The 17119-nt window shown below is 45.6% G+C and overlaps 1 protein-coding gene across 2 annotated transcripts in view; it reads left to right on the forward strand.

Moving 5' to 3' along the window:
- The first annotated feature begins 1511 nt into the window (after nt 1-1511).
- The window catches only part of LOC133344225 (microtubule-actin cross-linking factor 1, isoforms 1/2/3/4-like), a 67114-nt gene continuing 51506 nt past the window's right edge, over nt 1512-17119 (forward strand). The window contains exons 1-8 of one of the 2 annotated variants that reach the window (XM_061554282.1): nt 1512-1962; nt 5380-5469; nt 8443-8597; nt 10353-10563; nt 11540-11668; nt 13396-13473; nt 15635-15799; nt 16944-17048. In XM_061554282.1, coding sequence (XP_061410266.1) covers nt 1777-1962; nt 5380-5469; nt 8443-8597; nt 10353-10563; nt 11540-11668; nt 13396-13473; nt 15635-15799; nt 16944-17048 — 1119 coding nt within the window. In that variant the 5' untranslated portion in view covers nt 1512-1776. The remainder of the gene's footprint in view (nt 1963-5379; nt 5470-8442; nt 8598-10352; nt 10564-11539; nt 11669-13395; nt 13474-15634; nt 15800-16943; nt 17049-17119) is intronic. The other variant, XM_061554281.1, reaches the window with a different exon arrangement.

Below are 17119 nucleotides of genomic sequence, written 5' to 3' on the forward strand. Positions count from 1 at the left end.
TAAACAGATGAACTGTATGTTATGCGACTACAGTACTACCAGTGTTACTCATGCATCTTGTTCGGCCCTTTGGCAATCTACTGCTGGATGGAAAGCCCCCCCCCCCCCGACCTGTCGATCATTCTCCACTATGCTGGTCATTGTTATTTGACTTGGGGGGAGGTAGGCAGGGAGTGCCCTGGAAGCCGTTCAGGATATCGCTCGTCACTGACGTTAGCCGTGACCGAGAATCGTCGAACTCAAGTCGCCAAGTTCAGAGCGAAGTGTGCAAACACGACGCACCACGATATCCGTTGAACTAAGTAGTTCAGCGAACGCTGTCATTTGTAATACAGCCGTATTATTAACAATGAAAACATATATATGTGGAGTAACACATACGTACCGAAAAATATGAGTTTGTTTCTAAGATATCACTTTGTAAAAACAATGGAATATTTACAGGGGATGAGTTTCAGCGTAAGCTCTCATCATATTCCTTGCGCCGAGAGTAATTACCCTGATGGAACCTAGTGGAGTGGTGCCGGTGTAAGCCGTGCGATGTACGTATGTGTATCTCTTGAACTTCTTTCGCACCGTACGTAGCCGACCGTGCTATAATCGGAGGTTGTGGATGGGATGGGATGGGTCTCAGAATCGGACAAGCTCTCCCGAGGGAGCGCGCTCGAACTCGGCGGGTTGTTGAGGTTCGCTAGACGGGACGTAAGAGAACGCAAACACATTCATCACCGAGATCCCCTGCCACATACGGCACGTGGGCTCGGAATGTCGCGAGGTGTAGAGAGAAGAGATGGGATTTATTAGTGCCGGGAAGAAAAGAAAAGAGCGCCCAGTGTGAACTGTTAAAATAGTCGTAAAAATAAACTAGGGCAATTTTAATGCTCATTCGCAAACACACAAATTACAGCTGCCCTAGTTTGTAGGTACGTGTGGGTTTCTGTTGTTGTTTTAGATTATTGACGGCATGCAATGCAGATTGTAACCTTTAATCTAGCTAGCACTGTGAGTTGTATCGTCACGATCTGTTTCGTGTTTATCGCGTTGGCACTTTGTTATTCTCTCAAAACTTTCGCCTCTGTCGCCAGCGTTTCGCCCGTGGTCAATGTGGTCATCGCCACATTAGGGGGGTCTCCTGCAACAGGGAGTTGTCTCTCGTTTCATCTCGATTCTCTGCACGTTGCTCGCACCGCACCCCCACACACCCCACACACACACAACCCGCCCCCCGTGTCCATGAGTCAGTGTCTGTGCCTTGCCTGCCCGCAAACCGGTGGAGGCACACCTCGTGGAAGAAATTCGTGAGGCCACCCCACACACTCTCCACGTCTCTCACCGCCCCTACCCCACCCACACACACCCCCCATATGTGCCATGACTTCACGAACTTGCGGCAGCAACAACATCATCGTCATCATCAGCACCTCAGTGGATTTCATCCGCGAGTTTTAAAATAAATAAATTAAATAACCCCCTCTCCCCCCCCCCCCAACGTAAAGGGCCGGACTTGGCTCCACGGCACAAAGTGGGAGGAGAGGTAAAGACAACGATTCTTGACGGCTGCCCCTATCTGCATCCCCCCCCTCACCCCCCATATCATTCTGTGCTCACCTTTAGAGCAGTGCGTTTGGGTTTTTTGGGGGCTTTTCTTCTTATTCATCTATAGGCACATCTGCAAGGCGAGTCGTTAAAAGGGGTTTACAAATTGTCCACTTCGGTGCGGACAAGGCAGAGAGGAGGGTGAGGGCTCACTTGGCCTCGCTGGACCCCTCTGCGACGATGACTATGAACCGGCTAGAAGAGTTTGCCTTCAGGCAGCACCTGGTGGCCATGCGCAGTGGCACGCTGACCACTCAAGATCGCTCCGTGTCCAGCAGCCGCATGGAGGCGCTGGGGAACGGCACGAGGAGCAAGGGCGAATGTTTCCAGCAGCAGCAGCAGAGCAACGGCAGTTCTCTCCGGCAAGTCTCGCTCAACTCGGCACAATGCTGTCTGCCTTTGCTACAACTTAGACACACACACATGTCTTGACACAGCTAGTGAAAAATGCTGTCTTGTGTTAGCTTTGTAAAGTGTTGCGTTTGCTACAGCTTACACACACACATGCCTTGGCACAGCCAGTGAAAAATACTGTCTTCCTAGTGACAGCTTTGTAAAGTGTTGCGTTTGATACAGCTTAGACACACAAATGCCTTGGCACAGCCAGTGGAAAATGTTGTCTTCCTTGTGTTAGGATAATAGGGTTCTCCCCTTTCTGGCAATAAAACAGGTGTTAAGATGTTAAAACACTAAACTGAAACCTTTGCAAGGAATCATGTCTGCATTAACCACATATAATGTGGTGAAAATGAAAAACATGCTCTGACAGACTGTGCATTGTCTTTGAAACGGATTCCTTGTGTTAGCTTTGTAAAATGTTGCGTTTGCTACACCTTACACACGCGTTTCTGCACAGCCAGTGAAAAATGCTGTCTTCCTCGTGACAGCTTTGTAAAGTGTTGCGTTTGCTACACACACACGAGCACACCAAGTCACGCGGTGTTGTGGATCGGCATTTGTTCAACGATGCCTCTGCTGATGAGACTCAAGGGGGTTGACACTGACCCAGAGCTTTGCTTGCTTAAACAAATGCTGCGGGAAAATATTGGTGTTGAAAATTCGATGTTTAGCCCTTGGGCTAAACATATTTTATTCATATTGTGGAGACACAGAACAGATGTCAGCTTATATATATAGCATTTAAATGTTCGTCTATTTTTATTCCATCCAAGCCTCTAGGCTGCCACTTCTACTGATATATTATTAATTTGTTTGTGGTTTATGCTTTGTTCGTGCCTAGCATTTCAAAAGTAGATGTAATCTTTAAAGAATGAGAAATGCACAAACAGTTTCAAAAGAATAGGCGCTGGCGTTATTTTCTTTAAACTGTACTTTAAAATAAAACACTCCATAGCCCTTTATTCATTCACTGCTCAAAGAAGCCATCCCATGCGTGTTTGTCATGGGGATTGTTTGACCATACTTCACCACGCTGATCACTGCGGGCTGGTGAAGAGGGGGGTTCTAAATGCAGTTCAGATATCACTTGCCGCTGACGTTAGCCGCGAGATTACCACTCAGGTCGCGAGGCTTTTAGCGCATTACGCTAACTGCCGCGCCACCTCTCACTCTCTCGTAAGCATTTAAAAATACTCTCAAGAAATTCAATAATTGCTGTAAATGTCATATTCCAGTGTTCACTAATTTTCAGAAGGAGGCCACTTTCGCCGATAAGACATCATCAGTGTGAGGGTCGCCGCACACATTTGACACCATTGGAGTTTGCCAACACAACGATAGGGGTGGTAAAAACTAGATTCTAAGCTTTCGTGACTGCAGGAATTACTCTTTGGTTCTTTCGGTAAAGTCACGTAGAAATAAATTTAATTAAATAATAATTTAATGCGACGTTTCGATTGCATTATAATAGAATACGACGTTTCGATTGCATTATATTTCCAAGTTTACTATGTTTGTTTTCTCATTCATTTGTACCTGATGATGGTTACTCTTTGGTTCTTTCGGTAAAGTCACGTATAAAGATAAAATAAGAAATTATTTTAATTTAATTTATTTTAATTTAATTTATTATTTTATCTTTATACGTAACTTTACCGAAAGAACCAAAGAGTAATTCCTGCAGTCACGAAAGCTCCAAATTAAGACTGATGATGGTTGCTTGTGTTGCAATCGAAACGTCGTATTCTATTATTATTTAATTAAAATTTCTTTCTACGTGACTTTACCGGAAGAACCAAAGAGTGATGGGGGTGGTGTTTCCACTTTTTGTTTATTATCGGGGGCCGCACGCCAGGGGCCGCACTAAAGGCCACCAGGGACCACAGTGACCCACGGGCCTTGCGATGAAGAACGCTACAATTCAATGCACATTGAATCGCAGTGGTTGAACATCCGCACTGGTCTCGGACACTCACGCTATTCCGTGTTTACATGGAAGGCTGCGAAGAGTTCGTTTAGCAGCGACTCCCACATTACACTGTACTGTGGGATATTTTTTTAGATCGACATTTCTATTTTAACGTGGCTGCCAGCTTAACTCTTTGGTAATTTCACAAGTCAGTTATGAGCATGTGGTTCATCAGCCACGTAAAGTGGATGTTAAACGCCTGTAACATGCCTCACAACAATAGACCGTGACGCACAAATTTCCAACCAAATGCCACTGACCAATATCTCCTTAGTTGTGCCCGATCTCATCCAGTCTTGGAAACTACGCAAGGCCTGAGCCTGGGGAGTGTCTCGGAGTAGTAGCCGTGGGCTGAAAAGTGGGCAGGAAATGGTCGTACAAAAATGTATCGAATCAACATGTCCAAATATTTTAGCGTCACTTCCCCATCAATTGCATGGCCATTTTCTGACGATTCTGGTTTCCAGCCACACGCAGCCACTCATTGATGGAATCGGTCAAACATCCCAACGCGGGACTCTCGTGCAAAGCAGTCTTGAGAGTCGGTAAAGCACTCCTAGATACATTAAGGGCAGGGCTATTGTGAGCAGTAAAGCACTATACTTAATTTAGAAAAACGCAAAAAACTGGTTTTAATAAGTTGCGGAACTATCTGATACATTTCGATTTCAAGCTTTCGTGACTGCAGGGATTCATCTTCTTGGTTTTTTCGGTAAAGTCACGTAGAATGGAAATTATAAAATATTTATTTTATTATGTTTTATTTTTATTATTTTATTATTTCCCTTTTACGTGACTTTACCTAAAGAACCAAGAAGATGTGGGATACATCTTTCGCTGTGTATTTATGTCCATTGTTTTGTGGAACGATTTGGTCACCATTCTAAACTGAAAGCTATAGCTATATATATTTTAAAAACAACATCCGATTAGCATTTTATAGGTGCAAATAACTGCTTTCATTTAGGATTAACGAATTCACCTTTAGTCTCGTGTAATGTACCGATCAGATCCCATATTACTCATTAATTCAAAATGTGGGTGGGTCATACAAGTCTTACCGGTACCGTAATTAATTAAAGGTAAATGGCTTACCGCTTCCATCGGGGTGTCAACGAATTGTGGCCTTCGCGGCACGCAATAACGACAATGGGGGAGGGTCAACAACAAACTGGTAGTCGCGAGATCAGATGCCACATTACAAGTCTGCATGTGGGTGGTGACTCAAGTTTGCCCCGATGCCGTCATTATCAAAGTTAAATGCCACGGTCGCTGGTGCCACGACCCATGTTCATTGCTCTCGCCCTTCGCCAAGCGACCGCTCGATGCCGAGGCTGCGTGAATTGCGCGGTATTTGTCGGTGTTCTCCGGCGAGCGAACGTCTCCGTGCGTGTCCGTGCGCGTAAAGCAGGCAGGACTCTCTGGAGGCGTGCACCAGCTTGCTTCAGCACGAGGTCCAGCGCTGCGAGGATCTTCTCAAGCGCGCTGACACGTACCTGCAGGCTGTGAGTCACGCACGCCACGATCCGTATCTCCGATTAGCACGTTTGGCTAAGTACGGTGCGAAAGAAGTTCCACATACATCCACACAACGCCCAGACGAACCGCCTTCGTCCATGGAGATGGGACATTTGGCGGAGAGTTTGCATGGTGCCGTGCCACGCGTGCGTAATAAAGGTGCAGCACTGCAAATAGCTCCCTCACGCCACTGCTGGCCAAAAGGGTAGCTTGGCCTACTCTTCCACGAGGTTGGAGTACCCACATTTTACCCAATCACACCCAACTTGTAAATTGTCCAATTGTGTCGTACACATTTATACTGCTGTGTGTTCATCTATAAGCGTGATCATTATGTTCAACATACTCTGCAGATAAATAAACTCAACTTAATTTTTGTGGTGTCCCCAAATATGCTATAGATTAAGTAATTACGATGCCCCAGAAATGACTGCATCACAGTTTAGTGGAACAATCTATTCTACAAATGCCATTGTTGGTTGTTTAGTTCACTGTGTATCATTTATTCAAGCCCTTTCCTTTGTGTTGCTTTAACCTCCCAAAAGCAGATTATTGGGGAAATTACGCAATTTTTAGCTTTTTCTATTTTATTCCAATATTGCTGTTGGCACCATGTAGTGAGAAAAATCACCCATTCAGAACACTTTCAGAGTGCTGGATAACCTATTTGTCTGAGGACTAACGGACGCAGATATCACATAACTCCTTCTTAAATCCCTGCAAGTGGCACCTTTTATCCACGTTCTAGGGGATGCATGGTTCTCTGCGATGTAATGATGTTTGTCGCATGGCAGTCAAACCGATATCTTTTAAACTATCGGAGTTGGATTTTTAAAAAATAAGTGAAATTTAATAAAGAAATCAATAGAAACGACTGCTTCTTTTGCGCGCGTGCAGTCATTGGATATTGGCCCGAGACCGTCACTTCGCAACACTTATGAACTTACTTTAATCACAAATGACTAACTGGGTTTGAGCCTGAGATCGCAGCAGTGCGAGGCTCAGTGTTCTTCACGCCTAAGCCACCTTTGCGACCTCAAACTAATAAAGTCTTAAAATGGGGCATTACGTAAGCAACTGCAAGCCCACAGACTCGCCTGTGTGTCAGTGCATTCTGTTGCAACTGTCTCACCTGCTTTCAAACCAGGGGTGTAACCCTCCATCAATTCCCCCCACATCGCTGCCCATACATGCCTGGAGGCTAGTCACTGGCCACATGTGGATTAAAGCGGGTTATAGATAGGTTTGCCGCGATATACAATTTAAATTACAGTATCCACTCTTCTATTGTATAGTTTTTGTGATTTGTTGTGCGCCCAGTTCATATAAAAGTTACTCAAACGTTCTTAAACTGCAGTTCACTTCACATATGCCTGTCATATGTCTTGTGTTAAAGTATGTTACGCTTACAATGCACATACTGTCAGTTATACGAGAATTATTAACTAAATAATAAGCTAAACTCTGAAAACGTGTTGCCCCAAGCATTTTTTTTTTCATGAATAATAGCTATTTACATGAATCACTCGAGCGTTGATCATTTCATCCACATTATGCGGGGAAATACGATCATTAATTAAAAAAATATATATATCAACAAGCAAAACAACTCACGGGTGCACGCTCAGAATGACATTGAGAGAAATAAAAAGGGGGAACACGTGGATGACAGGACGTGCAGAAATTCATGACGTCAATTCCAAGTTTGTAAGAACAGTAAGTTCCTGCGGAGTGGGCAGGTAGGAACTTGGTTGGACAGCGCATTCGTGCACGACAGAAAGCTCGCGGTCACGTGACGCACTTCAACCAATCCGGGAGCGTACATGTTTGGGAGGAGCTATGCACGACAGACAAATAATCCCTGGTGGGCAGTGTGGAACTAGATTTGAAGCTTTCGTGACTGCAAGGATTCATATTCTTAGGTTTTTTTGGTAAAGTCACGTAGGTAAAAAATTAAAATTAATAAAAGTAAAATTAAAAACAAATAAAAAAAATAAAAAAATCACGACGTTTCGGAGGCAACACAAGCTTCCGTCTTCAGGTGGAACCGTCACAGCACGATTGCTGTATTACTTGATACAGCAATCGCTTGTGTTGCCTCCGAAACGTCGTGATTTTTATTTTATTTTTATTTTATCAAGTAATACAGCTATCGTGCTGTGACGGTTCCACCTGAAGACGGAAGCTTGTGTTGCCTCCGAAACGTCGTGATTTTTATTTTATTTTTATTTTACTTTTATTAATTCTAATTTTTTACCTACGTGACTTTACCAAAAAAACCTAAGAATAACAGTGTGGAACTGTTGTTCCTACCTGTAAAAGTAAGTTGACCTGGAACAGGGCGCGTCGCTCGTTGGGATGGTGGTCGATGGTGATGAATATTGATGGGAGTAGAAAAGCCCCCCGAAAAAATTTGGCCACACGTTCCAGTCGGACGAAACCCAACAAGGAGATGGATGCGAGGAAATCAGCTGGGGTGCAGGCGCTCTATGAATTAATTATTACATCACGGGGTTGTTTGGAGGCCCTCATCCAGCAGGGCACTAACCATGTCTGACGATGACGATTGTGAAAATGAGCAATTACCACTTTAAAAAATTGTTGCTTAACGGACATTACAATGACGACGAATAGGCGTTATCCTTTCTGGCAATAAAACAGGAGGCGGTAAGATGTTCAAACACAAAATAGATACCTGTAGCATTACGTCGGCAAAACATGCAAAGAAACATACTCTGATTATAATATTTTAACACCTGTTGTATTGTCAGAAAGGGCAAATAAAGTCGATTCTTCTTTTCATCATTTCCACACTGGCAGAAAGGCCCCACAAGATATCACAATTGCCACGCGCCGTTCACCGCAGCGACACATCGCAAAGTCGCGACCGCCCCGAGCCGCACGGTAACGCCGACGTTTTTTCTCGCCCGCGGTGTTTTCCGCTGTCGGCGTGCGAGCAGGACATTCGGCGCGTGGAGACGGGCCACCAGCCGTGGCACATGGCTGAGACGGACGAGTGCCTCTGGGAGGCGGAACAGCTCGTGCAGAACCTCTACCAGGAGGCCCACGTGCTCACCGAACGGCAGCACCCGCACTCCGAGTGCCTGAAGGCCAGGTAGCGGCCAGCCGGGCGCGCACTTGCCACTCCGGCACATTCGCTCTCTATCTCTCTCTCATCACACACAGACCGTTGGGGCAAGTGCTGTTAGCGAGCAGCACCTATGAAGGCCGGAACGGCGCATGAGGGGGGCGGGTGACAGGCACCACGCCCGGCCGCCTTTGTCTCCATGGTGGCGATGTTAAATTTCGATTTAAAGCTTTCGTGACTGCAGGGATTCATCTTCTTGGTTCTTTCGGTAAAGTCACGTAGAAGGGAAGTGTCTGATCGACAGACCTGTTCTTCACCTGAGGACGGCTGCTTGCGTTGTGGCCGAAACGTCGTGAGAATTATTCTTTTATGTTTTATTTTTATTATTTTATTACTTCCCTTCTACGTGACTTTACCGAAAGAACCAAGATGAGGAGTGGCGATGTTTATACACCGCACCAGGTGCTCATTTGAGGCCAAGTCGACCATGACCGGTTCAAATAATAGTCAGAGGTGTCGGCCTGGTATGCAGCGCAGCGCGCAAACCTCTGCGTGACCGCTCTCTCACGCGCACGCGTGATCACGTACGTGCCCTAGCAGCCGCAAGCACGTCCATGCCAGCGCACAACTACAACGACAGCAGCCACAATGTGCCACCGAGTGACTGCCTTTTCACCACAATGCTTGTGCCAGGCTAGGTGCCCTTTTGAGGCCACGTGAAGTTTCGAAGGCTCGCTGGCAGATGTATCACGTTGTGATCCCCGCTGTGCCAGTGGCGTGGACGTGTTGGTTTTTCATGCAGCCATTGTTGACTGGGCTGGCTTCATCAACTCACTGCGCTTAAAATCTCACGGTGGTGAGAGGTCATGAGTGCACGAGTTCGATTCCGACCCTGACGCCTGTATATTCGGCATTTTGCATGTTTCCCCCGTGGTCATGTGGATTTTTCTCTAGGTCCTCCGGTTTTCCCCTCCACATTTAGAAACGTGCGTTTAGACTATTTGGCTGCTATGAATTTCCACATTTCCTATATTTTTCTCCTGATGACGATTGCTTGTGTTGCGATCAAAATGTCGTGGTATTGTTATTCTTTTTATTATATAGCTGTGGGCTTTATCTGCTAACATATACGTACAGGGTGCTTCAAAAAAAGTGTAGCACTAAAATGGAACTATCGTTTTTAATGGAAAAAAATAACGGATAATACACTGTAACATGATAACAAATGTAATGTTAATAGTTTTTTAAAAGTCAGAATCTCCCCTTGTTCGCCATCGTTGCCAACGCGTGCCTGGAATCTTCTACAGCTGGTCTCCAGAGCCCGGAGGCAGCACATTTCTCGTGGTATTGTTACAAATTCTCAGAAGCGTTTAAAAACAATTTTCGAACATTTGAGCCAGTCTTCTTGGTTCTTTCGTTAAAGTCACGTAGAATGGAAATAATAAATAATAATAATAAATATAATTAAATAATTCTCACGACGTTTCGGCCACAACACAAGCAGCCGTCCTAAGGTTGTGGTCGAAACGTCGTGAGAATTATTTTATTATGTTTAATTTATTTTATTTTATTATTTCCATTCTACGTGACTTTACCGAAAAAACCAAGAAGATGAATCCCTGCAGTCACGAAAGCTCTAAATCGAAATCTGAGCCAGTTTTCAGTTTCATTTCAGTTTCATTTATTCGGTATAGCCCTGTGAGCCATTCGCCGAGCGCTCCGACCCTCCAATCCCCGCCAGCCGCTGTGTGTGAAACTCCCGCGTGCCACGTGCGCCCACAGGATCGGCAGCCTGCGTGGGGAGCTGCAGGTGTTGCAAGAGCACCGCGCGCGCCTGCAGCCCCAGAACGGCACGCGGAGCCCCATGAAGATGCGCGAGGCCATCCTGCACACGGGGCAGCGTTTCAAGGGCAAGGGCAGACAGCGAGTGGCGGGCGAGTCAGAGACCATGCAGTTCATCACGGAGCTGCTCGTCTGGGTGGAGCGCAGCGAGGTGACCGTATGCTGTGTGGCACACGCCCTGTTCGGCTGCCGTGGTGTTTTTTTTTTTGACACGCTTTCTTTTTAACTCACTGTCTGTTATATATTCTTGGTTCTTTCGGTAAAGTCACATAGAAGGGAAGTAATAAAATAATAAAAATAAAACATAATAAAATAATTCTCACGACGTTTGCGTTGTGACCGAAACGTCGTGAGAATTATTTAATTATGTTTTATTTTTATTATTTTATTACTTTTCACTTCATCTCTGGAGGTCCTCCAGCTGGCGGAGGCACCTGGGCTGCAGCCCCTAAAGCCCCCCACGCCTCAATCCGGCCCTGGATACACCCCATTTAAAACTATCCAATTGTTGCAAGGGCTCCCTAACACTTGGAGATACAAACCAGAGCAAAAGCGACTAGTTACGCATAAGCAAATGCGTTTTCCCCTGATGGCCACAGGCGGAGTTTGACTTCTATACTTGGGCGGGGTGGGAGGGGGTTCGCTTTGTACTTCACATTATCAATCGCGGGTGAATACAATTAATGGAATTTTAATCTTATTTGTAAACTACTGAAAAAAAATTCATGAAGGTGTCCAGTTTGGGGGGGGAAATATTTTTTTAATTGTTTATTATTTTTCTTATTTATTATTTCCCATTCTACGTGACTTTACCGAAACACCCAAGAATATAATGAAAGATACATTGCAAATCTAAGCAGTAGAAAAAGAATGCTACCCTAGTATTGGTCACTGTTTTGTTTGACTCGGTTGAAGATGATAAGTTGTCATGAATCATTATCAAACCTTCTTCCCCTTGTTATTTCTGGTCAGCATACGCGCTCACCTAATTATATATGACACATCTATCACAGGTGCTGTGACGAATTGACAGACAGGGCTGAGAAATGAAGTTTCATATATGTATGTAAGGATTATTATCGTCCGATTGGCTGAGCATTCTGGTGGTGTGTCTGTGATGTGTGCAGGTTCACATTGAGAATATCAGATGGGGAGATAGCAAGGCAACTGTGGAATCTCAGTTCCAGAGCCACACGGACCTGCACAATATGATCGAAGCCATCGGAGAGCGGGTGGAGGAGGCCAAACTTCTCGAGGTGCAGTTTGAATGTTGTATCCCAACTCTACAACCAGTTACTGACAGCAATCCCACCTATGCATCTGAAAAAGAAACATCGCTTCAACTTTCTGAGTATTCTCAGACTTGCCAGGGTTTATGGATGATATGAAAAACATTGTAATTTGACCTCGCTTATTTTTGTTCAGGCCCAGCACACAAAAGCACGAGTATTTTTTGTTTCTTTAAACTGCTGGTTTTATACCAATCCTGTCTGTGACCTTGGAACAATGTTCGTGTCCACTAAAACAGCTGCAACATATCATCTGCTACGACATTTGGTTTAAAAATGTGAACGCTTGCAAACTATCATAAAAAAGCGGAAATTTGTTCAAATGTATGCAGAGGTTTGTACTTTGAATTACACTGAAAGACAAAAAAGATGCAATAGAGGTTTTTTTTGGGGTTAGATCACGTGGCACAAGCGTGGTCACCACATCTACGCATCTATATAAGGAACGAAACAGTAAGACTTCTCCACAAATCTGGCTGTCGCCTGATGAAGCTAGTGGTAATTACTGGCGAAACGTCGTACTCAGTTTGTAAATGTTATGGCTTGGCTCTCCAACACACCGGTTAGTGCTGTACTAGTGACGAATTGGCATGTTCTGTTTACGTAACAACCCTTATTAGTTGGCTGTGTCGGTGGTGGCGGGTTTTAACGACACATTTATATATTTATGCGATCTAAACCCCCCCCCCAAAAAAACCTCTATTATGGATGATATTGGTCGCGAAAGCCTACGTGTTAAAAAGATGCAAAGTTAGATCAATGAGCCAATGCAGTCAGAGACTTCTGAATGACCCCAGGCAAGAGTCATCGCCCGAAGATATTGTGTTCAATGGCCAAGATCAGTAATGGAACGGCAGTCATTGACGAGAATTGTACTTGAGAGGATGACCACCGCAAAGATAGAGCGAATAAGATCGACACACGCACAGGAGTGAGATGGATTGTGGCATCTCGAGGTTGTGAGAGACAATAACCGTGTTTGGAGGTCGTCATCCAGCAGTGGATAAACAATGCTTGCTTATGGTAATGATATAAAAAAAAACAGCCCATCAGGACCTTTGCATATGTCATAGATGGTCAGCCATTACTTTGTGAACTAACAAGTCTAGATTTGAAGCTTTCGTGACTGCAAGGATTCATATTCTTAGGTTTTTTTCGGTAAAGTCACGTAGGTAAAAAATTCAAATTAATAAAAATAAAAATCACGACGTTTCCACCTGAAGACGGAAGCTTGTGTTGCCTCCGAAACGTCGTGATTTTTATTGTATTAATTACATTTTTTTTACCTACGTGACTTTACCGAAAAAACCTAACAATATAACTAACAAGTCATAGAGTTTCTGTGAAGTAGCTAAAGTGGCGCGTGTGTGCAGCGGTATTGTAGTTGGTTAGCACCCCGCGCTACGAACCTGGCGACCCGAGTTCGATTCTCGCTCACGGCCCATAACAGTGACGATTATCCGAATTGGTCCTGGGCTTCCCCTAGGTCGACTCAGCCTCAAGTGAGTACCTGGTGCAGTGTGTAAACATCACCACTGGGGCGACAAAGGCGGCCAGGCGTGGTGCAAGCCACTCACCCCCTCGTTTTGCCGTGCCAGCCTTCATAGGTGCTCGCTAACAGGACTTGCCCCAACAGTCTGTTAAGGCTACACGGGGGATCTTTGTCTTTGTTTATCCGTGATCTGTTGTTTCAGGCATCTGTGCCCCAGTCTTACAGACGCAAGTACCAGGAGGCACTGCAGGCACTGATCTCCAAATACTCCAGCTTGATGGTGGGACCTCTGCATGTGTTTCCATTTCTGTTTAGCTGACGCTCACACCTTCTTTGTGTTTCATTTTATTGGGTGCAATTGTGAACAACAGCCGTATCAGACATTGGTACACCTACTGCAGCTCCAAGACTCGGTCCTACACGGCGTGTGGTGTCCGTTTTGATCCGTACGGTACAACGAACACCACCTGGGTCTTTGTTTCTTGGTAGAAATCGAGAGTAGGGTTCAAGTGTTGCTGACCCGTAGATCCCCAAGGCGCACTTGAGCAGTGCGATGGAGGTGTAACGCTAGACGTGACCTCATCTAAAAGCATCCGAAAACTCAGAACAGATCGTGCTCAGGCGTGAGCCACTCGGTCAAGGGTGGGGTGACCAGCGTTTTTGTTCTACCTCCCACTACCCCCTGCCTTACATCTTTGTCGTGTTATCACCTATCGCTCTCGTAAAGGGTTGCGATATCATGCACAGCGCTTTTTTGCAGTCGTGCAGAAATACTGCACTCTGCACTGGAATCTAAATTAACCGATATTATTACAATTGTACTTAAAATGACAGTTTACACAATGTGATACTGTACTATTTTAGATAGATAAAACATCAAAGGCATGTTTTATGCGGCTCATCAATGTATTAAGTACACTTAAACGGTACAATTTCAGATTTAGTCAAATTGACTCATAACAAGACACAATTATACCCACTTTGACTTATAAAGAAGAAAAAGAGCTTAGCTTCTTGTTGAGAGTGCTTTCACCAGGTGTGACTGATATGTTTCCATGGAAATTAATCTGCGTTTAAACATGATGAACCGGTGACACCCGAACACTTTTACATTCAAAACATTGGCTACGTGCCTTCTGGAAGAATATATGCAATTAATAAGGTGTGGCCCTGCCTCATTAAATAAATTAAAATCCAATTTCCAAGTGCAATGCTCTTTCTTTTTAAATCCTTTATATTAAGTTCACTTGCTTGCGCGCTTGCGCGCTTACGAGCGTGCAAATCTTTCGGTCGTTTTTTAACCCACTTCCCGTGATCCAATCGAGCTGACATTTTGCACACAGACTCGTTGTGCGTGACAATGCATTTTCGTGAAAAAAAAATTCCAAAATTTTACACTGTTTAGGGAAATTTTTTTTAAATATTTAATTACCAATTGTTTAATGCTGCTAGACAATCATCTGACCCATAGGTGGCAGCCATCTCAAGCCAGAGGACGAGAGGACTCTAGCCGCCCCGATGCCACGCATATAAAGAATTTATAGTGAAAAACTTTGTTTTTACGGGTTTACTTGTTACTCGTTGGTAATTCACGATACAGAATTTGACGTCGATATCGGTTATCCAACTGAACATTGCTGTTAAGGAGACCGAACAGTAGAATCAAACAAATAGTTGGGTCCCTTTTACCGCCACAAATGTCTCCAATCAGATCGCCCGGGCATGCGCCCGATCTCGTCAGCCACCCATCCGAGCCGGCACAGTGCTGGCATGGGTGACTATCACGCACAGGAGGTTATCATCGGCTGCTGCAGGACCCTGTGGTGGGCTGCAGAGGTCACAGTGCCGCCAAATCCCCTGTTGCGTTGGACAACTGTGGTCCCATGGCTATGCTCCCTGCCGTAACCAACCCGCGGTGACGAGCATGGTGAAGTATGGTTATTTAAAACAGGGGTCCCCAATCTCCAGGCCACGGACCGGTACCAGTCTGTGGCCTGTTAGGAACCGGGCCGCACAGCAGGAGGTGAGCGGTGAGTCTGCACGTGGCCCGCCCCCATTATTTTATTTACCACTTCCATCCGCACTTCTTTCCCTGCACAGCGCACTTGACTCAGTCACAGTGTTGGTAAGCCCCACAAGCTGCTAACCCCGAGCCAAAATGAGCCAAAAACAAACGTCGCTGGAGAGCTTCTTTGAAAAGGGGGAAAGACCCAATGATGACCCCCCCCCCCCTGGTCCGTGAAAAAATTGTCTTCCACGAAACCGGTCCCTGGTGCCAAAAAGGTTGGAGACCGCTGATTAAAAAAATAGCCCCCGCCGTGACCTGCGTTGCTTGGGGAGGCCCTCATCCGGCAGCGGACGTGCATGCACCAGCAGGGGACAGCAAAGTTGCGCAATGACTCACCTCTGGTGCCGTAACGAGCCGCCTGCACTTTTTTCAGGACATCTCAACGAGCTACATGAAGGATGTGAGCAAGCTGGACGACTTCATCGGCCGTGCCACCGCCGAGCTGATCTGGCTCAACCAGCACGAGGAGCGCGAGATCGCCTATGACTGGAGCGACCGCAGCCTGCCCAATCTCGCTGCCAAGAAGGACTCCCACTCTGTGAGTGGCTCCGACACGCGCACGGCCTCCTTGGTTGCAGTGGCTGTCTTGGGTGTAGAGCAGCCGTGATGGGCAACTTGCGGCCCACGGAGATCCTCGCGGTGGCTTGCTTTAAGTGTGTGTATGTCGAACTCCTTTTGCGCCGTGCGCAGCCAACCCTGCCCATCGGAGATCTGGAGGAAGGACAAGAAAAAAACTAAAAAGTATCTTCTTGGTTCTTTCGGTAAAGTCACGTAGAAGGGAAGTAATAAAATGATAAAAATAAAACATAATAAAATAATTCTCACGACGTTTCGGCCACAACGCAAGCAGCCGTCCTCAGGATACACACGTCGTGAGAATTATTTTAATTATGTTTTATTTGTATTATTTTATTACTTCCCTTCTACGTTACTTTACCGAAAGAACCAAGAAGATAAATCCCTGCAGTCCCGAAAGCTTGAAATCGAAAACTAAAAAGCAGTTCTAAAGAAATTAATTTTCAATCTAGATTTAAAAGCGCATTGGTCCAGTGGCTTTCTAATATCAGAAGGAAGAGCATTCGACACTGTTATATATTTACGCGATCTAACCCCAAAAAAAACCTCTATTATGGATACAAATTTCTTGTTAGATATTTGTCAACGACGCATCGTGTTGCCTCATCCGTGTCACTGCTTCAACGGAGTTGTGCATATGTATGTTGAACTTGCCGCCGTGCATTCTTTTGGCCCTGCCCCCCCCCTCCCCCTCCCGATGCGTTGTACGTTGGCACTCCGTGCCGTCTTTGAGCCCCGCCCCCCATCCCTCCCGATACGTTCCATTCATTGGCTACCACATTCTGATTAGCTCCCCCCCTCTCCTCCCCCCTCAACTTGCTTATAAGGGATTACATCTTGAATCATTGCCTCACTTGATGCAGCAAATCTGGCTGTGACGGTCCCACCTGATGACGGAGACTTGTGTTGCCTCCGAAACGTCGTGATTTTTGTTTTATTTTATTTTTATTAATTTTTTATTAATTTTGATGTTTTACCTACACGGTGACTTTACCGAAAAAAACCTAAGAATATGTTGAACTTCTTTCGCACCGTACGTCGCCAGCCGTGCCAATCGGGGAGGCGCGCGGAGTTGACGCTGTGATGTGCGTATCGGACCCGGTTAGGAGCTGCTCAAGGAGATGGAGAGGAAGGAGATAACCATCAACCGCATCCAGGGTCTGGGCAACCAGATGCTGCATGACAACCACCCTGCCGTAGACACCATCGAGGTGCCACCATCACCCACTCACTCGCCCAGCCTCCGCTGCATTGCAGACACGTCTGCCTCACACACCCACAC

This window comes from Lethenteron reissneri, chromosome 19 (genome assembly GCF_015708825.2).
Source record: "Lethenteron reissneri isolate LAM-NWPU_2019-01 chromosome 19, ASM1570882v1, whole genome shotgun sequence".
In the NCBI taxonomy this organism is placed as follows: Eukaryota; Metazoa; Chordata; class Hyperoartia; order Petromyzontiformes; family Petromyzontidae; genus Lethenteron; species Lethenteron reissneri.